The sequence below is a fragment of the Choloepus didactylus genome, chromosome 10 (assembly GCF_015220235.1).
Source record: "Choloepus didactylus isolate mChoDid1 chromosome 10, mChoDid1.pri, whole genome shotgun sequence".
Classification (NCBI taxonomy): Eukaryota; Metazoa; Chordata; class Mammalia; order Pilosa; family Megalonychidae; genus Choloepus; species Choloepus didactylus.
The window spans coordinates 48789435-48816446 of record NC_051316.1 but is presented as its reverse complement, the minus strand read 5'-3'; the positions used below and the strand labels follow the sequence as shown (position 1 = coordinate 48816446).

The 27012-nt window shown below is 44.5% G+C and overlaps 1 protein-coding gene across 5 annotated transcripts in view; it reads right to left on the bottom strand.

Moving 5' to 3' along the window:
* Nucleotides 1–17026: 17026 nt before the first annotated feature.
* Nucleotides 17027–27012, bottom strand: part of KANK1 (KN motif and ankyrin repeat domains 1) — a 242207-nt gene continuing 232221 nt past the window's right edge. For all 5 annotated transcript variants that reach the window (XM_037851174.1, XM_037851175.1, XM_037851177.1 and 2 more), the window contains 5 exons: nucleotides 24413–24632; nucleotides 21935–22077; nucleotides 21081–21281; nucleotides 18636–18734; nucleotides 17027–18058 (listed from right to left, as the gene is read on the bottom strand). In XM_037851174.1, coding sequence (XP_037707102.1) covers nucleotides 17996–18058; nucleotides 18636–18734; nucleotides 21081–21281; nucleotides 21935–22077; nucleotides 24413–24632 — 726 coding nt within the window. In that variant the 3' untranslated portion in view covers nucleotides 17027–17995. The remainder of the gene's footprint in view (nucleotides 18059–18635; nucleotides 18735–21080; nucleotides 21282–21934; nucleotides 22078–24412; nucleotides 24633–27012) is intronic.

The following is a 27012-nucleotide window of genomic DNA, read 5'->3' as shown; positions in this document are numbered from 1 at the left end:
TGTGTAGCGACTCTAAAATTGGTAAAACTTTTAGTTACCAAAGGATCTTATGTAATCACCTCTTTGGATGCCTCTAAAAACTGAGCACTTCTCTTGTCTGCAAGAGATTAAATGTCATGGAGTAGAAAGAGCCTTGGAGTCATTGCTAAGAGGCTTGAGATTTAGTTCTTTCTGGGCTATTGTATCAATCAGGATGGGCCAGATTATGCTGAAGTAATTTACAAACCCAAGATCCCAGAGGCTAAAAATGGCAAAGCTGTGTGTGTTTTCCCCTGTTTGTTTTGTGGTTGCTCATACCCCGTGACCACCAAAGGCTGGCTGGGGGCTCTGGGCTGCAGCCCTTACCCAGGAGTCTTGGTTTGCCAGGGCTGGTTGGCTTAAACAACAGCAATTTATTGGCTCACCATTTTGGAGGCTAGATGTCCTCAGTCAAGGAGTCGGCAAGGATGTCATTTCTCCCAAGTCTGTACCATTCTGGCGAAGGCACCCCTCAGTCCCGTGGTCATCTCTCTCCCAGATTCCCATACTTCTGGCTGCTTCTGACTTCGGTGTCCGAATTTCCTTTGCTGATCAGGACTCCAGTCATATGTGTTAAGGCCTACCATGACTTAACTTGGCCTCATCTAAATAGGATCTTTGAACATTATTTACAAATGGGTTCACACACAGAGGAATGCTTTGTAAGACTTGAGCATGTCTTTTAGGAGGGGGCCTGATTCAGTCTCTAGTACCATGCCCCCCAGGCTGGTGGAGCAGCGGCTCTCTGGAGCTAAGATTACCGGTCATCTTGGTAAAGGGAAAGAGAGCTCAGGCCCAGAAGTGACATGTCACTTCTGCATATGACTTGTTGGCAAATTAGTCATTCCGTTTCTTTCAGCCACGAGGGAGACCAAAGAGCAGCCCTCCTGTGTGCCCAGCATGGGAGAAGCAGAATACTTGGTGACAATCACTAATGTCTCTCACTGTCCACACTCGCCCTTGAGGCACCTGACTCAGTCCCCTGATAGGAGGTTTAGACACACCTGTCACAGAAAATTTTATTCCTTTTTCCTCTCTTATTCATCCTTCATGCTCTCCTTCCAGCCTTCTTTACTAACATTATGTGCCTGGCCCCAGGGTTGAAACATAATTATGTTTTTATCCCTAGTGTCGAGGATTTTTCTAGGCACTAGGGATAGAAACCTTAGATGAGGATTGTTAAATAAGGCACAGACTGTGGGTTTCTCCCATGTGTCTTCCAGACCCCCTTTCCACCCCCTGCGCCCTGCTCTCTGCCCAGAAGGGTGATGCAATGGACACATCCCTGGGCTCCTTGCCCTCTTCAGCCCGTGGGGGGCACTGGAAGAAGACGGGTCAGAGGGTGGGAGGAGCGTGACTTTGGGGTATTTTTCCCCTGGTTCTGTCCCTGCCTGATTGTCTCGGGCTGCCTGTGTCCCTCACGTGGAGGGGCCCTCTCCACTCTGCCCGGCCTCACCAGCCCTGAGTACTAGGGCATTCCCTGTGGTTTCCTGAAACCCATCTTTTGTAACCCCATTTGCAAATGGTCCTTTAGTAAATCTTTCTTGAGTTTCCCAATTTGAACAAAGCACCTGTTTCCTAGGGGGACCCTGAGTGATCTGCAGTCCTGCCCCACTGGACCAGGAAAGAAATCCCACACATAAACAAATGTGTAGTATATTGTGACCAGTCTAACACAAGGAGCTGTGAGAGTTATTCTGGGTGGGCTAGAGAAAGCTTTCAAGGAAAACTATCCCATAATCAATTATTGTTCCCAGAGCAAGTACCCAACTGACGTTACTTAGTAGAGTGCAATTGTTCAAAGAAATATTTCTACCATGTTCAAGGAAGTATGTGAATCAAGGACAGCTTCAGCCCTTAAGACATTTACAATCTGATAAAGGAAAATAAAGTAACAGAAAGTCTTATATATGCATTACTGTTTTGCATGAAGAATGTATTCTGGAGAAGGTGGTACTGTTTAAATCGGCCTATACATGGCCCATATGGCCTAGTCCCTAAGGACAGGCAAACTCAACGTTGCACATTAGCAGGGCCTTGTCTATCCACTCAGAAACCCAGGACAATATGACAGGCTTCTGGTTATGGTTGTTGCCACCTGCTGTCCCTCCAGTTGGCCTACATTCCTGGACTGCAGTGAAGTTTATCTTGTTCTTAATGATGTCAGTGTCATTCCACCAATCCCCAATTGCCTGCTGATCTCTTTCCTCTGTTTTCTCAACCATTTCCATATAAACACCCGGAGTCACCCGCAAAAGTTTGCATTTTAACCTCCAGCCTGATTCTCTTCGTTTCTTTGTGGCAGCCCAGTACTATACTTACAAACACTTTCTCAGCCATGATGAGCCCAAACTAGTTACCAGAACACAAAGTCATCAGCGAAAAGACAGGCTTAAGCAACTGACGGAAAGACAGCGTTACCTTTAACAACCGCTGTTCCTGCTCCTCGCCTCAGGCATTGAGGGGTGTGGAACTGAGGGCTCCAAGTTCTTTCTAAGTCTTTTGAGTCAGTTATTCTACTAATTCTTTCACTTTCTCTTGAAGTATTCATTGGTCTGTGATATGCAGACATTTTATGATATTTCATTAATCTTTATGACTATACTATGGAGTAGGCAGGTGTTATTATCCACATTCTACAGGTGCAGAAAATAAGGCTCAAAGAGGTCAATTCAATTCCCAACATATCAGCTGGTAAATGAGGGAAAAAAGGAGTCTAACTTAGGTCCGTCTGATTCTAGAGCTCCTGCTTTTGCTGCTCTGGCACTTATTCTCTCATTCCAGAAGTCCGGGGTCATATTGATGAGGTCGTGGCCATAAGGTACTAATTTTTTCTCCGGGGTAGACAGAGGGAGGACATGCTTCTCAACCAGCTACCGAGGAAAGTGCAGTACCTAGAAGTGACACAAGGTGGCAGAGTCTCAGGACGCACAGCTCCCCTGGGCTAGGCTGGGTATGGTTCGCACTTCTTGCTTCCTGCATTCTTTTAAATGGAGAAAAAGGTATGTACAACTATTAACCAGGTACCCAAACTATAAAGGCTTCAGAATTTACCGAAAAGAATAGGTGTGTGCGTGTGTTAAAGAATGAAAAACAGATGGGGAGAAAAATGAGAGCAGTAATGTGTATCAACATAAAGAAAAAAATTACCCTCCCTCTCCATCCCACCACCCCACCCCGGAAAAAAAGAATCTGGTCATTTGGATGAAATATTGCCAGAATTCATCATTAAACTTTATTTTAATTCTCAACTAATTTTTGAAAGAAATAAGATCTCTTTAATTTCTCTTTTCTTATTTTTACTGGAGGGGAAAATAGCTTTCTTCCAATTATGGAAAGTAAAGGGTGTAAATCTCATTTTATAGGAAAGAAGTCTACTTTGATGGTGTTTTATGTTAATCTCATGATATTTTAGAATATTAGTACTAAGACTTACAATCACGGGTTTCTACAACTATAGGCAGAAATGGGCTCATCTCTTGATATTGACACTGAGTGAATGAGGTTAAGGCAAGGGTTTATGCTGGGGGTGTATCAAGAGAAAATATATTTGCCTTTTTCCAAAGTAGCCTGTGTCTTAGTTTGCCAGGCCTGCTATGATAAATAGCACAGAATGGGTTGGCTTACACAATAGGAATTTATTGTCTCACAGTTTTGGAGGCTAGAATTCCAACATCAAGATATCGCCAAGTCATGCTTTCTCTCAGTGTCTGTAGTGTTCTGGTGATGACCTGCCAGCAATACCTGGCGTTCCTTGGCTCTCTGCCTCCACATGGCTGTCACCCTCTCCTCTCCTCTCCTAATGATGGCATCTGACTTTCTTCTGCTTCTAAAGACTTTTGCCAATTGGATTCAGGACCACCCTGATTCAAATTTGGCCTCATCCAAATAGGATCTTCGAAGATCCTCTTTACAAACGAGTTCAAACCCAGAGGACCAGGGTTAGGATGTGGACATGTCTTTGTTGGGGACAGGATTCAATCTACCAGAGTCTGGAACATGCTTTCAAAAATGAAGAATCTAAGAGAACCCCCCACTTTCACCATAATGAAGTCTGAAGCATTGTATTTTGGTGCCATCATTATTGGTCACTGAAGCTTCATTAGTGGACAGAGACCCTCAGCAGAGCAGGAGTTAAACTTTTGATCTGATGAGAAATGAGGGACTGATGCTGCCACCCCCAGAACGGGAGTGGGGGAAACTGTGACAGTGGGATATCTGCTTGCCTGTAACTCAGAACTTTGCAAGGGAGGCTGGTGCTTCCTCTGTGTTTAGCCCCTTATTAAACCAGATTTAATCTCCACATTGATCACCTTTCCTGCAGATGAACGGGCATGTAAGGACTGTGTTGTCCTCATGAATCCTGATTGTCTACTAACATATCCACTGGTATGATAAGGCCATCCATTATAACCCTTGTTGGGGCCGTGCTTCTCTGAAAGATGCAGATACATTTCCTTGGCAGTGGAGACCAGCGTTTACCATCTGAAATAAGAGAACCCAAAAGACGCAGCTTCTCATTGAACACACTTGGTGGAGACGCTAAGAATAATTTGGTGGGTGACATGAGGGCTTTGATCTAGGCCCTAAAGGCAGGAAGGGGGATCCGGCTCTCTTATCCATAGTCAGGGCAATAAAAGCAAACCGCCATCCGGAGCCGGTTTCTCTGGGACAGTGTGGAGGAGGAAGGAGCCCAGGCCCAGGCCTCGGATCAGCCTTCTCATCTGGGATGTCCCCTTACCAGCTGCGTGAGCAGAGTGAATCTTTCTGAATCTGTTTCCCCCTTTGTGGAATGGATAATAAGGGCAGACTTGCCCATTTCATATCCATTCATTTACTCATGTTCATTTACCCACCCACTCCTGCCGTGGAGGACTGCGGCCTGTAGGCAGGACAGAAGCAGACACGTGAGCACCTACACCAGATGTAGGTCCGGGAGCCAGGGTGGGGGTTCCACAGGGCCAGGGCAGGTTCCACGGCCGGAGGACTCAGTTCCACCTGAGGAAGCAGGAAAAGATTCACTGAGAAAGGAGGGCTGGGAAAGTCATTTCTGGAAGAGAAAGAAAATACCACAGGCAAACCCTGATGATTGGGGTCCCTGTGAGCCAGGGGTTCTAAACTTTCTGTTTAGACCTTTCCTCAAAAGAATGTTTTAAAAATGCATAAGATAAAATATAAGTATAGGATTACAGAGGGAAGGAATTTTATTAAAATACAGTTATCAATTTATGACAATAATACATGTGCATCTTTAGGAAAGCATTCAACACTGAGATCTAGCAACAGGTCTAATACTTATTATAATCTCGAGGTGGTGGGGATGTAAATGATATTTTGAAATATCTGCAACTATAATGGGATGTGAAAATCTCTTTTCTAGTGATGACAGTCACAGGTGCTTGCTACTACCACTGTGGTTTGTTGCCTACATTCATAGCTGAAGCAAATGCTAAATTTCAGTCAGAGGTTAATGAGAATAAAGATGCAGAGTTTTTCCCATTCAAGTTCACGGACCCTCTGAATTCTAGCCACAGACCTCTAGTGGGGAGAGGGTCCCTATGAACCCCAGGTAAATACCCCTGTGGCAGTTTGCTCGGCTTCCTTGTGGGCTGTGAGAGGAGAGTGAGGCACTGACGCGGCCCCAGGTAACGGAGGAGCCTCCATCAGGCCGCACAGTGGAGCAGGCGATGGAAACCACTGAGAGGCTTTAAAAGGGGGAAGATAGGACCATGCAGAGGGGGTGCTGAAGGGGGACAAGGCTGGAGGTGGGAGCCGAGTTAGGACACTCTCCCCGCAATTCAGGAGAGAGACGGTGGCTTCTGAGCTGAGGCAGTGGAAGGGGGAGAGGAAGAAGGGGAAGGACACAAGAGCTGCCAAGGAGGAGGGAGATGGGTGGGCTCGGCCACTGCCTTGGTCGTGGGACTTGAGGAGGGGATGTATGTGCAGCGGTAGCACAGGATCGGGTGCACAGGGAGGAAGTAATAAATATTGGCTGCTGTTGTGTGGGAGGCTGGGTGAGGGAGCTGCTATAGTGGGTGGGAGCATGATGCACAGGGAAGGATCCTGGAACATTCTACAGTGTCACTCCATGGGTGGCTGTTAGCCCAATGGTGAGAGGAAGAGAGCAGTGAACAAAGCTCCAGACACTGCCTTCCAGCAGATCCTGATTCCTGAGCAGACCCCTTTCCTCCCCACACCCCACAGAGACAGCCTGCAGACTCCTCAGAAAAACCTCTTGCTGCCCAGTGAGCTGCTTTTTCTTTACCCCCATCAGAGCAGCCTGCCTGGGGTTCAGTGCTGTAAAGGGCAACCCAATCCCAACACCAGCATCTGCAGCTTACCCTTTGGCCCAGGGGTAATTTGGGAGACATCATTTTGTGTGAGTATCTGTGTGCTCTGGGGAAGGATACTAGGGAGTGAAACTTGGAATAAAAAAATCCTGGGTTCCAGGAAAAAAAATCACCTCGCCTTTAGCATTGTAGCTAATCATTTTTTATGGTGCAGTTTACAAAGTATTTTCACAAGATCATCTGAGGTGATTTCCTCGTCGCCTGCTTTTCCAACTGTATCAGGCTTGGAGAAAGAAGCTGTGGATTCTCTGGCTTGCTTTCTGGAGGTGTCTCCCAGGCCGATGAGTTACATGACCTGAATATAAGCAGGGGTAGGGTTGTTGGGTCCTTGTGTGACTCTTCTGGGGTCTTTAGATTTCTGGCAGGGTGCTGAAGCCTGTGAGTTTTGCTGGTTCCCTGCTTTCATGGATTTTTTTCTTGTCCCAGTTCTGGACAGGATTCCAGGCTTCCCTAGAACTGAAGGGTGCCCATCCATGAAGACTTCTGGACAGTGGGGAATATCATAGTATTTGCTTACAAACCAAAGTTGGAAGGTGTTTTATTGAGCACCACAGAATGGTCTTAGGACTGCAGTCTCCAATCTATGGCAAAAACAGCCCCATCCCCTTGACTGTCTCCCCTCTGTCCAGTGCCACGTACCCTACTTCTGATGTGATTGGCTAGTACTAGTGGTTAAGTAAGTTTGAGGAGAAAAATTTTAAATGGCTTGTGCAAAGGTAAGCGTACTAGTCACTCTGGAAGGGCACCTTGAAGAAGCCTTATCAAAGCTGCTGTCCTCTGTCAGGTAAATAAGTTCTGTCCTCAATGACCGATCAACTGAAGTCCCTTGACTGCCTAAAACCACAGCCTGGAGAACTCAGCCAGCCACACTGCAAGGACAAGGAGCCCCTTGCAGCTCAGTCTTTCTAATAATACATTTCCAGGCAGCGGTAGGCTGGAGTGAGACTCAGAGGCACACACAACACTGCATGATTGTGCTTTCAAAAGCAAGGAAAACTCCAGAATCTGACTTCCGTGTCTTTAATTCAGAAGAGTCTAGAATGTGTCAGGAGCCCAATTCTGGGCCTAGAGGTTTTCATTTGCCCTGTCATTCATAGCTCATCATGATCAGAAGAGACCATCATGAGACATGTGAGGGTCATGGATGTTTGCGTAAAGATGGGTGTAACTCAACTCGCAGCCTTCTCCCTGCAATAAACTTGCCCTCCTGAGTTAACTTCAGATAGAGGGGTGCCTTGATTGATTTCCTCACTGAAACTCAAGTCTCTAACAAAGAAATATACTCCCAAAAGGGTATGTTGCTTTGGCTATGAATGCTTTACTCTCTCTGAAGAAAGCATGGGGACTCTGGAGCCAGGGGTCCTGGGTTCTTGGCTGGCTTCACTTTATAGCTGTTGACCTGGGGCAATTTACTTAACCTCGTGATTCTTCCGTTTTCTCATCTGTACAAAGGGGATAGCGATGGTGTACAGCTACCTCATCAGTCTGAGAAGAAAATGCGGTAACGTGTGTAAAGTACTCAGAATGGTGCCTGGTCCATACATAAGTACTGTGTAAGGATTTGCTGTTACTATTTTTCAGTATTTTAAACCAGGTCAGAGAATGTGAAATAAAAGGGTATCATAGCAAAGCAGCCTTTCAGTAGCTTGGAGGAGTGACGAGAAAGTCTTGACCTAGATGGCAGGGGACTGGGTCTCTCGTCGGGCGTCTAAGTGGGTAACTCTGAGCCAGTCAGAACTTCAGTTCCCTCGTTTAAAAATGATGTAGTGATGACATTATCCTGAAAGTCCTTTCCAGCTCCAGCCTGCTATGAGGTAAACATCCCTTTTCCTCTCTAGCACTTTCGTGCCTATTGCTTCCTTCATGACACAGCTCAGGACAAATCTTCCCAGACCCCTCGTTCTCTGTTCCCACAGCACTTCTGCCTACCCATTTCCAGGGGCCTGATGCACCCCTAACTTGCTTGTCTGTTCTTGTGTGTGGCTTGTCTGTCAACTAAGTGGTAAACCTTTGATGGGGGAGGGACTGTATCATCTCCTGCTTTTGTGCCCCTGACCCCTCAAAATAAGTAAAAAAGGTGCTTGAAGATGATTCTTCCCAGTATGAAGAGTGGAGGACCCGTTTATATCTTGTTCTCAAGCTGGGCTTTGCAAACTTTTAACTTCAACCCACTGTAAGAAATACATCTTACCTTTTGACCCAGAACCAAATATATATATATATATATATATACACACATATATATACATATACATATATATACATATATTTATATATATAGTTATGAAATGATACACAGCATTACTACATAGGACACAGTCTAAGGTTTCTGCTTTATTCAATTTTTTAAAATGCTTGTAGCTACCCTTAAATTGATTTTATAACACACTTCCTGTGAAAAACATTGTTAGAGGCTCATGCTTGGGTGTGTCCACCACTGGCCGCTAAGGGGAGCTGATAGGTCAGGCTCCCTCCCTCCCAGGAAAGCCCCTTTGAATGTGTTGCTGTGTGCTAGTTGTTGGATTTTGGGCTCAGTACTCAGACCCTCTTCCTCTTGGAGTAGCAAAGAACAAGTCTCTTCATTTTTTGCACAACTGCCTGAGGCTTGCCAGTGAACTAGCTGCAGAATCCACTTCACCAGACAGGTTCTGAATCCGACTGTCCCAGGAACCCTCCTGTCAACATTAGCAAATGATTCCGGTTCTATTTGCCATTGTGGTTGTGCGGAAAGTGGTGTCCCTAGAAAGGAGATGAAGCAACAGCAAAATCTGGCTCTAGTGAGCCTTGGAACCCAGGCCCAGAGAAGAAAACCTCCTGGGCATCAGGAAGCCAGTTGCAATCGAGACTCCCTGCCATGGCCTCAGGTTCTCTGCCTGAACCGGGAGCTCCAGGATAGCTTCAGAATCCACCGGCACTGGGAAGCGGCCACAGGCCATCCTGGCATTTCAGCCTTCCTCCGAGAGCACGGAGAGGATCAGGCCACAAGCTGATGAACTGCATTATCTTCAGTGTTTCAGGCAGCATTTGAGTTAGCCTAATGCTGTACTTGTTCTTCCTATTAGCTCTACCTGTTCTAGAAGGATGTTTCTCAGGCTTGACCAAAGTGGTGACAGTGTGCTCCATCCCTGCAGTGCGACTTGGGATTACCTGCTTTGGTGTTTTGAGTAGATCCAGTAGACAGCTCATACTCACAGCAAGCCAGAGGGGTTATGATGCCCTTAAGCAATGAGGAATTTCTTTATTTTAATTTTTTATTTTAAATTAACTTTATTTACCAAGAAATAATAAAAAAATATTTCCAGACAAAATAAAACAAAAGAATAGGAAAAACAAATATCCTAAAATAACTTTATTGCTTCCACTATGCTACCATACCACAAGAAAACTAACAAACCATAGTCATTCCTGAGCATTCCCATATCATTAAGATTTTTAGGAATTAAGATCATTAGGAATTTCAACTTCATTAGCAAGTGGCAAAACTCCCCTCTCTGCCCACCCCGTCCCCAACATATACACACCCAGGCATGCACAACCAACGTCCAGCCTCCAGTGGACCCAGCTAGACCCACCCGGTAAGACTATCTCAGAGCAATTACACGGCCAAGAATTCAGAAACGACTGAGGAGTCTTTCCCTCCGGGCCATAGGAAGTGGCAGTGACTTGTGGTGATATTAATGCTCACCAGCTGAGAGCTTAAAGGACTCTAATATGACCCATGCCAGTCCCCTCTATGACTAGTCAGTGGGAAGCCAAAGGCTGTGAAGATCAAATTCCCCTGTACTTTGTGGTGGAGGCTCCTGAGTGGGACACAGCTGGAGAAATCTGGTTCATTCCTCGGTTGTGCCTCATGCCCTAACCTTCATCACAAATGCCATTTGAGACTAGCTGTCAAGACTTTTTTGTAAATCATTGACCCCCTGCTCTTACAGCTGGGATACCACCACAATTTCTGAGAAGCTCCCATGTGGTAGGTAACTCGTCAGAGGATCCTCTATGACAATAATCATGGTGGTGATGATGGTCTGGCTGAGTACTTAGAAAAGACCTCCAAGTGGAAAGGCTCTGCAAACGTCAGCCTCAAGGCGGGATGAGGCTTATTATCTCCATACTTTCCCACCGATATTTAAGGAGGTTAGTAGAAGTGTATCTCCTGAGCAACCTTGAAATCCTGGCCGGAGTTTATTGGGGGAGGACGCCACTGTGATACTGATTGCATTTTGTGGTTCCTAATGTTTCACCTCCCTCTCTTTCCCAATACTTTGACTTGTCACTTTGCAGTTCCTCTCCCTAGGGAGGCAGAATTTGTTTCCCAATCCCCTTGAATCTGGGCTCGTCCTGTGACTTGCTTTGGCCAAGTGAATATCGTGGAAATGGTGGGGTTCCAGTTCCATCAAGAAGCCCTTTCCATTTGTTCTCTTGCCTCACTTTTATCACCATGAGAACACATCTGGGCTAACAAGCTGAAGGAATAAGTCATGTGGAACAGAGCTGAATCCCCTCAGTTGCCCACCCAAAGCCAGCCTACATCCGCTGATGGCTTTGAGGTTGGCCGAGATGAGCAGAGCCAACTTGCTGACCACACAGATATATAAGCAATCAGTGCCTGTTGTATGTCACTGAGGTTTGGAGGGCTGTTTGTGATACAGCATTTTTGTGACCACAGATAACTGATTTCCCCACCTAGAAGTGAGAAAACGCTCCTCTTGAAAAGTTATTAGAAGTAATTTTCTCCTTCAAATAAACTGGGTCTGCAGATTGCTTCTTTATTTGCATTGCCCCAAGACTTAGTATCTTTCATTGGTCTTCAACTCTACAGATGTGTTTGATATCTTGTTAGAAACCATAAGATGAGAACAAGTAGTAGTTAAAAATCATGCTTTATTAGGCATCAAATAAACAGAGGGGAGAGAAGCAAACCCAAGAAAAGTGACTCCTCCCTGTATTTCCATAGACTATGATACATGCATACACTGTGTGCCTTTAAGCAGGAGATCCCCGAGTTTGGTACTTGTGGCTTCCCTCACAGATGCCTCTGTCTCACCAACCTTGGCGTAAGCATCCAGAATGACCCTCCATCCTGGCTCTGAAAAGGAACACTATTGTGTCCCTTTGCTCAGAGGCAGAATAAGGCCACAGAGATAGAATTCAGAGGCAGCAGCTGAGAGGAGGATGGCAAAGCAGCACTGGGAATTGGAGAGGAGACCATGGTTTTTAAATGCGCATTCACACAGGAGTGAGCCAACACAAAGACATACTCAATGGGATTAGCATAAATAAAGATTTCTTTCTTTCTAAGTAATGTGTGGGTTATTTTTCTTATAAGACTGCTATGATTCAAGTCAAGTTCTCTGGCCAAATCCTAAAACCAAAGTCTGGATGAATATAATAAATATAAACACTTCATATATTATGTAATCTGCAATGGCATCTTTGCAAAATTCTTTTTTTAAATTGGGGAGCAAAAGTTCTGCAGGAAAAAAAGGCTGAATTAAAAGCTTAGTCATTGGAAACTGCATAAAAGGCACAAAGATGAAAGACTATAGAAACGTACGCTTCCAATCCAGCAGGTACTTGTAATGCAGGTAAAGCAAGGTCTACCAGTAAGACCTCTCCCCTAGAGCAGTGGTTTTGCTCCAGACCAGAAAAATCAGTGGGAACTTGTTAGAATGCTGGATGGGCCTCTTCCCAGATCTTCTGAGTCATAATCTCAGTCTTGGATTCACAAGCCCTCCAGGTGACTCTGCTGCTCACTAAAGTTTAAGAGCTACATGTCCGTAAGATACAATCTGCTTCCTCAGACTCAGAGAAGATAGGTTTTTCTTTCCCAAAGAGATTTAGTCCTGAAAGCCCTAAGGCATCCACAGAATGGAATGGATTTCCTTTTCTCCTATGCATTTAGGCTGGTACTGATTATGTACCATCTGCAGGAGAATTAAGAAAATAGTCACTTGAGATGTTTTCTGTGTTCAGTCCCCAATGACACTTTCCTTGCTGTCCAATAACCAACCATTAAGCCACTTGGTTACAACAGCACCCCACTTCTAGGAACTGATTCTGAATCAATCAGGAGAATCTAAGCTATGCTGTATAAACAAATCACTGCCAGAGTTCCCTGACAACATAATAAAGGTTTATTTCTTGCTCATGATACACCTGTTACACAGGTCGGCAAGGGAACTCAACTTCATGTATAACTCAGGGACCAAGGCTGACGGAAAGGCCAGCGTAACACTTGCTTCCAGGAGAGAAAAAGACATGGTGAACTGCAACCTGGCTTTCAAAGCTTCCATCGGGATCTGACACATCATTTCCTTTAATGTTTCATCGGGCAAAGCAAGTGACGTTGACAAGCCTAACTTCAAAAGTAGGCAAGAAGTACATCCTATCCTGTTGTACCCAGAAAGAGAATTGGAGTATCTGAGGGCAACTCTAATGTCTACTACCCAAGGTTATAAGTGGGTCACAACACCCATTGTGTACAAAGGTGTGTATTAAATTTAAGGAAGAGTTTCCAATTGTTATAGTCATTCACTATCTTTTTGTACCTATTGACCTTCAAATCTACAAAATCTGTACTCTTCCCAGATCTTTCTGAACAAGTTTTTCATTTGCTTTTAGAAAAAAAAAAATTAAAAACTGAAGTTAATATACACACATAAGTACACAAATTGTGAACACACAGCCTGATGAATCATCATAAAGAGAATACAGTACTGCAACTAACCTCACAGGACAAGAAATAACCATTGCCAGGAGCTCAGTATCCCCACCATGCACCCTCCCAGTCATCTCTTCCCCCTCCCTAATGGCAATGCCCTCCAGACTTCCAACACTTCAATTGTTTATTTTTTTACACTCATTCATTCAACTAATATTTATCAGCGGGGCACAAGAACATCTCCATCCTAGCAGATGGCATTACAAACCTAAGCAAGAAAGCTGATCCTAGTGGGCATTCTGTTGGAAAACCATCTTTTCTGGGGGTGTCATATTTTAGACAGGGTATTTTAGACAGGGTAGGCAGTGAGGTCTCTGAACCAGGTGGGTCTTAATCTAATCAACGAACACTGTCTTTATTGCTTGTTTATTTAATTTAAGCACATAGAGCATTTCATAGCAGGGCACATGGGACTGTAGCCAGGATCTCTTTGCTGCCTGACACATGGGAAATAAGTGGCTGCCCTGCTGGCACCGGGTCTCCCACAGCAAACCTTTCCACACCATTGAACTGCCTGCCACCACCGGCAGCAAAGCAAAGCTGCCCGTCTGCAGCTCAGGTATTCTCTCTTCCTCTCCATCACAGTCTCACCCATCCAGGTTGTTCTCAGGCTGGGTAAACTGGAGCCTTCTGGGTTGGGCAGTGGGGAACAAGTGTAGAAAACCTATTGTGGCTTGAGTAGGAGACTGGCATTTGCTCTTAGGAATATTTCTTATGCAGTTTCCATTATCTGAAAATTCTGGATGTTTCCTGTCCTCTTGCCTATTAAATATTCAGGTTCTTAATGGAACAGCAGTGGGCAGCTGGTTTCCTAAAATGCCAACTCCTCCCCAAATGTCCTCTAAATCAGACATTTTTGTACAAATGATCACCCATAAAAACTGGTCTTTTGCTTTCCAGCTTCTTTATGAAATCCTTGCCAGAATTCAGGCCAGGTATCCAAGGATACCACTTCCAAGTTCTAACTCTATCCTTCACAGTTAAAACACTAATTGTGAGTTCCCAACTCTACCCCAGAGAAAAGAGCCCTTGACTTTGGTGGAAAGGGAGGGTGAACGTGTGAGCCTCTGGAACTCTGCTGCAAACAAGGGTCAGCCACATCCTTTTGTGGTAATACAATCTTCAACAAAATGTACTGTAAATATATTTTTATAATAAGTTGGCTTCTAAATTACAGCCATGCAGAATAAGAACAGAGTAAACATATGATTAGTAATTTCCTTGTGGCAGAAAGTAGGATAGAATTGTTCCCGGCTAAGGCCCAGAGCTTAAAAAAAATGATGCTTTTAGTAAAAAACAAAAATAGAAAACTGTCTTTATTCCAAAGCCCAAGCAATGGTTCGTGGCCTTCTTCCTGAGCAGTAACAGTTGTGCTTCACAAGAAAGTGGGGAAGTTCGAGAAGATAAACTTAGGAATTGACTCCAAGAGCGGTCGGCCTGGTCAAGGCTGTCACACGTGGACTGAGCCCACCCCCTGCCCCCATAAGCACAAACAAATGGATCAGTGGCAGCCAGTTCCTGACTCTCGAGAAACGATGCCTCCAGAAGATAGATGACACAGCCTGGGCAAACGGCCTGGACGGAGTTCCCATCAACAGGCAGGCCCCTTGCATGCAGAGCAAAAACAGAAATTTTCTTTTGTTTTAATCCCCTCCCCCAATTTATTTGGAAAAGAAAAGTATGCGTAATGTCTCATTATTTGGGAGTAACAACATATGAAGTGTGGACTGAAGATCACAATAAGAATCACTTGGGATGTTTTTTAACGATGTAGATTTTCAGACCTAAAGAATCAGTATCTCTGGAGTGGGGCCTGAGTTAGCATTTTTCACCAGCTTCTTTGGGTGATTCCTGGGCATGCTGTTAAGGGAAAACTCACACAAAAGCATCACAAAATTCAAGTAGTTCTGCTTGCAGCATTTTGCAAGGAAGTACAAACATCGGAAGGACTGGGATACACCGCCCCCCCCCCCCCAAAAAAAACACAAATCAGGATTTAAAGAAAGGTTATGGTTATTCTGCTTATTATTTCCTTTAAGGAAAAAATAGCAGTTTTCTTATTCGATTATATCTGCAAGGATTAGCACATATCTATAGTATTTGGTATTACAAAAGGGATAAAACTGTTCTCATTAGAGCATTGACAACTTACAGGAAAGAGCTCACCAGTTCATTTCATTTGGGGTCTAGTGCTAGATAGGGCATTTCTGATAAATTTCTCCAGATGCAAAGTGCCCCCCACCTCCCAAGGTAAGTGATGGTTTAGGCATAACAGCTGCAGGACAAAATGTCAGTTTTACTTTCTCAACATTAAAGTCTCGAAGTTTCCACTTCTCCATTCTTGTCTTGCAGTGGATTTCCAACCTGTAGCTTCTAACTTTCCAGGGCAAAGGTTCTAGGAAATAGGCTCCCTGTCACCTAAGGGTTTAGCCATCTTTTGAGAAAATGAAATCAGGAATACCCACCCCCTACCAGTTGCTGGCCTCACTTGGGGACATTGTCTAAGCCTCCTACCACAAATCCCTTTATGTGAACTTGTGCCTCACTCAATAAACCATAGATGTACCAAGGGGGTCAACCAGGCTTGTGCTGAGACTCCGAGTTAAAAAGCATTCTAAGTACCCAGTGTTATTAAAACAAACAAGGAACAAGCCAACATACATTACCCAGGGGTTGCATATTGTATAAGACCTCATTCAGAGATAAAACAAGCATTCATTTTCTTTTTCAAAATTTAGCACAAGAAATCTGAAATGCAGCATTCGGATGTAGGAATTCATTTCCTCACACATTTACTATATTAATGCCCTTCCTTTCTCAGGTGGAACAGAACATTCCTGGGACCACAAACCACCTGAGATACAACCCTCTTTGCTCAAAAGGCAAGTCATGCCATTACAGGGCAGAAAACACATGGCCCCATTTTTCATCAAAACCACTCTTCTGCTTTAATTTATTGTGCCATTTCAGATCTGTAGGAACTTGGGGTTAACAACTACCTGAATCGAAATTTAGCCCAAACCCCAGAGCTAACAGATCTGTCCCTGGAGGGAAAAAGACTCATGATTCCAGATGGCTGTGACCTCACTTTCACAGTTCATGGGGAAGAGCCCCTGGCGGGGTCCTGGGAGAGCAGTCGGTTGGCTGCCTAAACTGCCAAGACTGCTATTCACAACTCCTCCAAGTACTTCTCTAAAAGATGGAGATCCCTGAGCCTATGAAACAGGCTTTCGGGTACAAGCTTATGATGACACACTTGTCAGAAAAATCTATTCTCCAGCCTCTCTACTGAGCTCAATAAGGTAGGACAGGAGGGAAGGGAAGAAGGGAGGATGAGAGAGATGTTTAAGGAAAAGCCTCAGTGATAATCTTTAGGGCATCCAGTTCTTACAGTTGGTCTGGACTAAATAAAATTCTTACCTTGAGCAGCCGGGTCCCAACACCTAGTCTACACTTTGGCTGCTGTGCTTCATTTTAATGAGATGGCTCAGTTCTCTTTACTTTTTAAAGAGGACTTCAGAACAGGTGCTGTTCTGCACACAATATGCTGAAATAAAGGGCTGGTCTGGTTTTGTCTCTCCTTTCTCACCACTCCACAATTTAACCAGTCACCCAGCAGTCGCACCCAAAATTAGAATCAAGGACTTGTGCTTCTGTATCTGGGAAGAGTCAACGTAGAGGCTCCCCCAAGAGGTTACCTGTCTGATGAGCTGTTTGCCTAAGAAAGTCTTAACTTGCAGCCTCCTGCCTGCAGCCTGGGTGAGGAGCCACCCGAGAGAGGGGGCCATGCTCCCTGACGGTGGCCCCTCCCCTCAGAGCCTTGGCCGGAGAGGGGCTCACCCACGGTGGCCCACCCCATCCACCAGCCTTGGCTGACACTGCTGACAGTCAGAGCGAGAGGGCAGACAGCGGTCAGAGCTGAACAGCGGACAGGGACAGCAGCTTAATGAAATTTTATTTTGAAAATATGGCAAGAGTCTAAGGCACTTCAAACATTTAAATACATATAGAACCAAAGTAAATGTGACATGGTATAAAGGAATTCATAAATACACAGAGAACTACACTATCTGCCTCTAGAGGCAAATGCAGAGCCAATTCCTCTAGCACAATATGACCTTTAGCAATAGATACAGACAGGTTTGTGCCATTATTAATAATATAGGGTACTGTTACATGTAGTTCTTCATGTCTTTAATTACTATGGAATATAAAAGTTGAAAACACTGTGTCAATTTTATATATCTTTTATATAAAAAGTCATATAATACATCCATCTAGATAAAACCAACTGAAGACATTTCCTTTTCTAAGTTTTCTACTTTGTAAGAGTTCCACCTTCCTTTTTATTTAAAAAAAAAAAACCTACCAGCCAAGGCCCAAGTTGCTGATGATCAAAGTCATCTCAACTTCCTTACTTTAAAATAATAAAGACAAAAGAAAAAGCAACAAAATCATCCTGGAATGGAATTTCTGAAGAGTTATTCAATTATTCCAAATGTAGTAAATTTAAATATTTGTGGAAAATTTTAAAAACCAGATGCCAACGAGAATACACACTTATCAGTGGTGGTGGAGGGTGAGAGAAGAAATAGATGCTGCCCTCAGGTCAGGTCACGATTTCCTACAACTGTACATAACGGAGCAGAGACTCAATGGCAACAGAGGCTGGGGGCCAAGTGTGTCTCGCACAGACAGAGGATGGTCCGAAAGGAGGGCAATGTGTGCCGTGTCGGCCATCTCCGGCTGGCCCCGCTTCCACTGGGAAAGCTTCCGCCTCTCACCCTCAGCTTTGAGCACCGTTTGCTGGTGAGCTCAGCACAATACTTATACATTCAGGATGGTCACCAGGAAAGGACAATAGCAGCTTACTGGTGGCACGTAAATGGAGGGCTGTTTGCCCCGGTCAGTCAAAAGAACCTCGGTGGGTGGGGCCAGGAGACATCTTCCTTCCAAGCCTAGGGGTGCCCTAGAGACCAGGAAAGGAGAAAAATTGGCGGTTAGTAAGTGACCCACGGCAGATACAACCTCTGTGATATGAGAACTCCATCCACCACCCGTGAGCCAGCACCAGGGGAGCCGGCAGAGGCTGCGAACGCAGGACCAGGTCCACCAGCAGCTTGGGAGCCAGGTGGGCATGTCCTGCTGCCCTGGGAGGGTAACTGCCCGGGGAAGAGTGAACGCTGGGACTACAGATTGCCCGCTGTCTGCTTTAGGGAAAATGCCAGGAACGTGGCGATACATGTTCATGGCCTCAGGACATGCCAACCAATTAATTCTGCACAGAATAAAAGCCTCCACGTGAAGGTGTTGGAGCTTCTGTCTCCTAAAGACAAGCAGGGATATATCTACCCTCTGCTGAGGTAAACATCCACATTCCTGGCCTTCTGGGTGGGGCAAAAATGATTAACTCTTAAGTTCTAGACCAAATGTTTCATTTTCAGAATCATCATAAAGCCTACGTCTCCTGTCAGTTCCCTGAGAAGGGGGCCCACCAGCCAGCTGGTAAAAAGCCTATTTGCAAATGCCAAATGCACAACACTGACCGGAGACTGGGCTTTGGCAAAGTTGACGTGAGCATACAGAAGAACGGCGATGTCCTTGTGTCCCGCCTCCAGGGCTATCGAGAGCGCGGTGCTGCCATCCTGAAGATGAGAGGACAAGAACAAGCCAGGGTGGGTTTCTAGAACTCCAAACAGCCAAGAGGTAAAAAAACAAAACAAAACAAAAACAAAAATACTCTCCAGCAGTTGATAAGGTTCCCAGAGGTCCATGCAACCACTGTTCGGCTCTTTGGGAAAGCGTTTTGGACCTCTATGGGCTAAGTACCAAGGAATCAAAGATGAAAGCACAACCCCACCCCCAAGAAACTCACAGTCAAGGGGAGAAGTACCCCATTCCCTCTGTTTGCCTCTTAGTGTTTCGTATAGAGGTCTGTACACAGTGGAGGCTCAAAAAATGCAGACCAACGATGAAGGACTCCTATTCAACCATTCTGTCCATTAACCATTTGGATAATTTTGCACAGACTAAAACCCTCCATGTGAGAGTACTGGAGCTTCTGTCTCCTAAGGACAAGCAGAGGTCTGGCTTCTACTGTGTTAAACGTCAGCACTCCTGGCCACCAGAAGAGGGCAGTAGGAGAAGACAGGGGAGAACCATAATTCAGTGAAAGTTCTATGGTGTTTGTGTTCTCCTAGCAAGGGACATTTTAGTTTTTAATTCAAACCTATGTGGTCTTGCCACTTGTTATTATTATTGTAATAATAATAATGGCTCACAATGATTCAGCACTTCATATATGACAGGTGCTTGTATTAGCTGTATGATGTGTGTTCTAAGGCCCTGTAATCGCCAAAGAACTCTCACCTTTCTTCTGGGGGATGTAGCTGTGATCTTAAAGCCCTAACCACCTCTGTTTACCTCTTCAGGTAACACTTATGAGTAAGTACTGAATCTTGGTGGCTTGATACATATATTTTACGGCAATAAAGAGGGGAAACACTGCATATGGGAAACATTTTCAGTTAAATGCTTGATTTCTATTAAATTGCAGGGATTTAGATGGCATATCAAGGTAAAAAGAATGCAATTTATTTTCTCTCTAGTCTTGAAATAAGGACTCCCTGTCATTAGCAACAGGAAACAATCTGCCTATGGTTTGAACCTCATGAACCTTCCCTCCCACTCTGAATTCTGGGAGCTGCTTTTCTTCTGGAGGTCAGCTGGATATCCTCCTGCTCCTTTAAGGACTAGGAAGTAGACACTGAGCTGAGGGGGCCGGGATTTCTGGAAATCACTCTGGCTGTATGGCCTCTTCATCTACAATCTGTTCTTCACTGAGAGAGAGTAGAAGGAAAAGTGAGCAACCGAAAAACAAAACACATCTAACTGTGCCTGAGGAAAGGTACAGCTGGAAACTCTCTCCCTGCTCAAGAGGGCTGAGAGGAGCTGGCACAACTGCAGCTCCTGTGTTCCCAGCAAAGGAAGTTGGAACTGCGGAAGTTGCTGAGTCCTTCATGCCAGTAAAGCACTGGTTTGCTCCTCCTGCTGGCTTGGGCCCAAAGGGATCTGCGGTTCAGTGCAAAGGAGGATGTTTTCCTTATTATTTTTTAGATGTTTTCAGCTGATGGAAGCCATGGTCCAAATCCATGTGCCACAGAGATAAACTTTCGAAACCAGAACCAACCCAGTCCAACATACATGACATGCAAACTGTTTCACCACCCAAATGTTAGTTCTCTGCCTTCCCTCCTATGGGCGCTCCTCACCTATGCCTGGAGACTTCCAGAAGGATCCCTTTCCCTTACAGTGTTTCCCAGTGGGGTTATTTGGGAATGGGGTAGCTTGGGAATTGGGGGAGGGGATTATAGTGACGAGGAAAACAGATTAAATAGAAGTGGGAAAATCTGCTTAAAGAAGCAAAGATGGTCTGGATTCCCTTAGTTTATTCATTTTATTTCACAAAAATGTCATTAATCATTCACTTTGAGGGACTGCAGTGGATCACTTTCCTCCACTTCCTTTGAGCAGGAAAGTGTTTAATAACTGTGATAGTAACTGGTTTCAGGCATCTACTAACCTCAGCTTCTAATGACCAATAATCCAGATATCCAGAAGGACAGGGGACCTGGTCCTCTCTTCTTAATGGACTTATCAGAAGTTGCCTACACTGGATACGATTCTATTTTAATTCTTTCTTTATTTACCTTTAGAATTCTGGCTCTCGTACCTGGCCATTAAATCGCCTTCTTCACTGTATGAGTTCTGGGGGGAGTCCTATTTATCTGTCTTTGGTTTAGTTAATGTATTAGTTTGAACACAGTAAATTATGCCAAGCTGGGCAGTGAAGGGAGGGGCCTGGAAGGTAAAACAGATCCACGAGAAGAATGAAGGAGGAGTTGCCCTCTCCTCTTGCCACACAGAACTCACAGAGCTCCCTCCCGTGTCCCTCTGCCCCCTGGCATGGAGGGCTAATGCACTCAGCTCACATTGTCCTCCAAGTGGCCGTTGCAGCCTGGCTGGGCCAGCAGCAGCTTGACGATCTCCACGTGCCCATGCTCGCTGGCACACATCAGGGCTGTAGATCCCTCGTCGTCCTGGATGTTGACATCAGCCCCACAGGCCAGCAGGCCCTTCACCATGTCTATTCGTCCATGACTGACCGCCAGCATGAGGGCTGTCTGCCCAGCCTACGGGAAGAAAGACAGTGGAAGTCAGGAGTGTGTATGGAGGCCTGGCCAGGGCTATGAGCTTAATGAGGCTGTGCTAGGGAGAAGGGAGATGAGGGGAGAGTGATGAAAGTGGGAAGAAAAATGGATATGAATTACTTGGGGCGGGGTGGTAACAAGCATGGAGAAACCAATTTCTGGTGTGCTATGAGCTAAGGAAGATCATAAAGAAACAAGACAGTGTATTCCCTTCAGCTGGGATGATCTGTCTCATTACAGTAAGGAGCTGCCAAGCTCAGATGATGTTTAAAATTCACACTAGGAACACATCTGGACTAGGACACTCAGTGCCTGGCACTACCATGCAGAGATGCTCAGGAAACAACAGTCAACTGTGGATGGGCAGGCCCAGTCACTTATATGCAGACAACTTGCAAAGTTTACCTAAAAACTACTTCAAACAGAGGTAAATCAAGGCAAAAGAGGGAGAAGTTTTTCCAGTTTGAAATTTCAGCAAATACTTCAACAGTGTGTTTGGTTGTCAAGTACCCCAGGCAACCACATGGACTCGGGGCAGGCAGTGAGTCCTGCACTGTGCGCGTGCCCAGAGCAGGCCTGTCTGCTGTGCACTGGCCCGAGCTGTGTCGGTGAGCCCTGGAAATGAGCCTGCTGACCTGACTGGCTTTGGCATTCACATCCCCACAGCCGAAGAGTTCTTCCACCACCCTCATGTCCTTCTCGGCCTCCACGGCAGCCAGGGCTGCGAGCATGATGGGGGTATACCCCGCTTTGTTCTGGTGATCCACGTTACACACATCTGCAAAGAGACAAGTCTCCTCAGGAAGAAGCAATCTCCTAACAGCAGCAGTGGGATCTATGAAGTGAAAGTACAGTGTCTGGAGGAGCCCAGTAAAATGGCATCAGGCGGTCAGAGACTGAGAGTGACCCAGAAGGAAATGTGAGACATGTTCTTTCACGAAACAAACAAAATGTTTTCTATTTCATGAGACCTGAAGTAACAGAAGGGACAGAAAGCTTCCGTACTATGTCTTGTTTACAACTAGTAGTTGAACTGCAAGAGCCAGGAGGTTTGTGAGGTTGAAACAGTAGCTTTGAAGAGTAAACAATAATGTGGGATCTAGACATTAAGTTGTGTTTGAAATAATTTTTTTAGAGTGGAGAAGGCAGTGAGAGTTAAAATAAAGGTAGGATTTGTAAAGGCTATGTGTAGAACCCTGAATATGGCATTGGCTATTTATCCAGTCACTACTCATTTGGAGAGACTGCACATGCTACTCTGACTTCTGTGGCATCCTTAGAAGTAGAATTCCAACTGCACATCTAGCCCTAGGGTATGTGATTTGAGAGCAAATGCAATCAGACCTCTAAGAAACTGCCAGAAACTAACAGACCCAATAAACCAGATCTTTTCTATTCCTATAATTCTTAGTCTTCAGGGACTAAATTATCCTCCATGCATTTTAAAAATTCCTTTAGCACTTTCTAGTGCTAAATGAAAATAATAGAGTTTGTATAGGAAAAAAGTTTTTAAGTGTAACCAGATATTAAGTCAAAATTTTAAGGATGTTTCCATTATAAAGGAGTGAGAAGAGAAGGCAACAGGATAAATTTCCTTGAGGTCCACAAACTGCATTTGTGGGACATAATGGCAATTACAAAAAATGGAAATGTTTTATGTAGAAAAGCAAAAAAGGAAAGAAAAGAAAGCTGTGCAGTGAAATGAGTGAGCAGGCATGTTCTCTGAGGCTCTGCAGGACCTGTAACATTCAATTCTTCACAGATGCTGCACATCCTAGATTCACAAACATGTTTTAATGGAGCCAGAATCTTGACGTATAAATGGTGAGCAGTAAAAATTTAAGCAAATTCAGAAGAGTGAATCACTAAAGCCATCCAACAATGGAATTAAAATTGGTCTAATTTTCCAAGGGTGGATTAAATTGCTATGTTCAGGAAATAATCTTGATCTTGTTTTCGGTATCCTTGGATATGATCTACTTCTCTGTTTAAACAATAACTCAGGCAAACATTACTGCCAGCTTCGTTTATAGTCCAGAAGGCCTGAAAGGAAGGAGGCTTGAAATTTCTTCCTTTAAAATGGAAGCCATTTCACACTTACATGGCCCCTAAACTAGGTAAGCAGCAAATTTCCAAGAGAAAAAATATCTGCTTGGGTCTCTTCTCTGCATTAATGCAAAACCCCTAAAATAGAGTAGAAAAAAAAAACTGGAGAGTTGGGTCAAGAGGCGGTATGGGAAAACTGAATCATTTACTGCTTATTCTAAATGAGGTGTTCATGTTGTGTCCTTATTAATTAGACTGAGGTACCATGAATTCTGGATCTTCACATACCTAATGCAAAAATATGTATTTAAAAAAAAAAAAGTGATTTGGGGACTATATATACCACTGGGCTGTTCCATTTGAACAAAAAGCTGAAAGCTCACTATTTCTCAAGGGGACCTTTCTAAGCACCACTCCCTCACTTTGAGTTTAATACAGCCATGGGCTATATTCTGGGATGGCAAGTTCCATTTATAAACAAGAATTTCCACTAGTCTCATTACTATGGTTAGATACAATAACACTCTTTTTGCTCTATGCTGATTCCCCAATAACAGGGTGTGTCTTGAGGGAATGGTGAGAATTCTAACATAACCCGCTCGAGTGGCTTTGCTTGGCTCCATTTCGTCGAGGCTCACACCTCGGCAGGATAGTTGGATGGTGGCTGTGGAGCAAGGATAAAGCAAAGGCCCCACGACCCCTACTCTCTGGCTCTGGGCCTCCTGGCAGCACTCAGCCTCCCGAGGGCTCACCAGCCAAGCCCGCATGACTCACCCAGGCGGGGACCTGAGTCACGCTTATTACCAGGGATACACGTTGCCTGAATGGAGCTGAATGGCAATGAGAATTTCCTCACCACCTCATTTAAAAAAGACCTGGATTCTGTGTCATCAAAGTGCTGTTGAAACTTCCAGCTCCCATGAATGATGCAGAACTCAATGCATTCATTAAAATCAATGAAAGGGATTTTAAGAGGGTCACAGAATTCAAGAGTGGATCACCCAGCTTGTCTGAGAGGAGGCACCCTGTGAGTGCTACCAGAGAAGAGACGGGGGCAGCCAACGTACCGGCGTCCAAGAGCAGCTTCACGATCTCAAAGTTGGAGTGGGACACGCTGTAGTGGAGGGCTGTGTTCCCGTTGCCGTCGGCCATGTTGATGATGTAGCGGAGGACGTCCGGGGAGACAGCCTCGAAGGCTGTTATGTAGTCCCCCACCATGGCCGGGATGGCCGACTTCTGACTGGACACCCGGAACCACTCGTGCTGCAGGGTGTTCAGACAGAACCTCTGCCAAAGACATCGAGTGACCATTAGTTCTGTTCATAGACCTTTCCGAGACCTTGCTGACAGCCCAAGAAACCAGGCCTTTTATCGTCAAAGTGTATGCAGTTCAAATTTGCTCTCAGAAACAAGAGACAAAGCCTAGAGTCCTAAGAAAAGCCTTAACCCTCGAATTGGGACAACCCTCCCCAGTTTAAACCACACATATAGTCTAACTCTCACAAAGGAGGGCACGTAGCACCACGCAAAAGCTACAGGTCTGCAGCCAGACACCTTGGTTCAAATTCTCGCTCTGCCTACTTATGAGCTGTACAACGCAGGGAAGTTACTTATTTCTGTATCTCAGTTTTTTGTTTATAAAATGAGGACAATAAAAAATACATTTTCTTCACAGTTCTGTGATGTGGATAAATGAGGCAATATGTATAAAACAGTTAGGACTGGCTCTCCTTATTACTGAACTTAATATTATGAAGTTATGCCAGCCTTGCAAATGATTTTCATAAAGCTCAGGAGAAATGAATTAACCCACACTTAATTATTCTACTTCCTTCCTATCCAGACCAACCTCATTTCCTTCAACTCTTCCAAAGAACGAGGCTGGGAGACTATAATCTTGCAAGCCAAGCCAGTTCTCACCCCAATTCCAAATTATAAAGCTGGACTGGAACAAATTATATTTCTCATGGGGACCATCACCCCACTCTGACTTCCCTTAGACTGTGGAAACAAACAATGGCACTTGTTTCACGGATGAATCGAGTTAAACTTGGACCACATCCAAGTTTCACCTACACTGTACATCACCAGTGTTGGTGATGGGGAAGACTGCAACAGTTTTCCACAGGCCTTCTTTTATACGTTACCATTCAATTGTACCTTGTTACACTTTAAAAGTTTAAAAATATATCAAAGAAAGACAGAAAGCCTATATTAAAAGTACCAGAACCCCAAAATTTCTCTTTCTATAGAAAAGGTGATATTTGGACTCTGGTGCTTTCATTTCTTTATCTTCCTGCTACCTATTTGATCATATTTTGGGGCACTTAGTGAAAAGGGTCCTGGCCAGGAAAGAATTAATTTAATTTTTTTTTTCCTTCTACTCATTCAGATATCTTTTTGAAGTCATCACAAAAGGAGGGGAATTTATGTCCTCTGGGTATCCTAACACCATTACTGATGAAAACCTGGTTATTCTGATATGATTATATAGTACAGCATTGTCATCACTCACACGTTTACTACTTTTTGCAGCACAATACTTTAAACCCTTCTTCACCGAATGAAAAGTCAGTCAACAAAAAAGTTCTGATCACCGAGTGTGCATGACACCAAACTAGGCAACCTGGGGGACGAAGAAATGTGATGTCCTCCCTGCAGACCACATCACCTAGTATTTTGAGAATCCTATGGCTATAAAATCTGGGGTCCTACAGCACTAGTTTTATATTTGGGTTAAACCTAATGGGAAGTATTAACACTGCAGTGACGTTTCATGGTTTTACTGTTTGCGACCAAAGTATACCCAGGCATTTGGTATGTAACAGATGAATTTCAACATGCAGTTCTGTGCTCTTCCATTAATATTTCCTTCCAAAACCTCACTACCATGCTCCTCTTTTGGCATTTTGAGTATAAAGACTCAGCTGGCTTTGATGAATTTAAGTTGCTATAGCAATATAAACAAATGAAGCTACCATAATTAAAAAAAAAAAAAAAAAGACAGTATGAAAAGGCAATGTGATTTAGTGGGGCTACGCAAAAACACGGAGCAGCACATACAGGCCTGATCCGGTCCCTGCACAAACTGACAGCTGTCACTCCACACAAGGACCTCAATTAAGGCATGCAGACTGGAAGACAGTGGCCCCACAAGCACACCTGCCTCAGTCCTCATACTTCTGCTCATGTCTCTGACAAACATCACAATTCTTAACAGAGAGCACTAGGAAGCCACAATCTTCAGACTGTGCTTGATGTACAAGAAGAAAACTATCTGCCTTCCCAAGGTTGGATAATTCCTTAAGTTCCTCTAGTTCCATCATTTTTGGTTTCCTAACTCTATAAACCTGTGAGCCTCATAAATCAACTTTTCCACCAGCTGCTGACTTAACTGACTTGGCATAAAACGTCATACTAAATCTACTGTTAGTAAAAATTCAAATGCACATTACAATCTAAATTTAATTATGAGGAGCTACATTTTCTCAGTGCCCTGAAGACAGAACTGTCAATGACAGAGTTGCTCTGGCCTAAAAAAAAAAGGCGCACATCAGAACTTCATGGATGAGACTGACATAATTGGCAATGGTGTCAGATTCACCACTGTCATAGAAATATTTGTCTGTATGTTGTGCCATTCATGATCACTAAGGCAACTATCAAC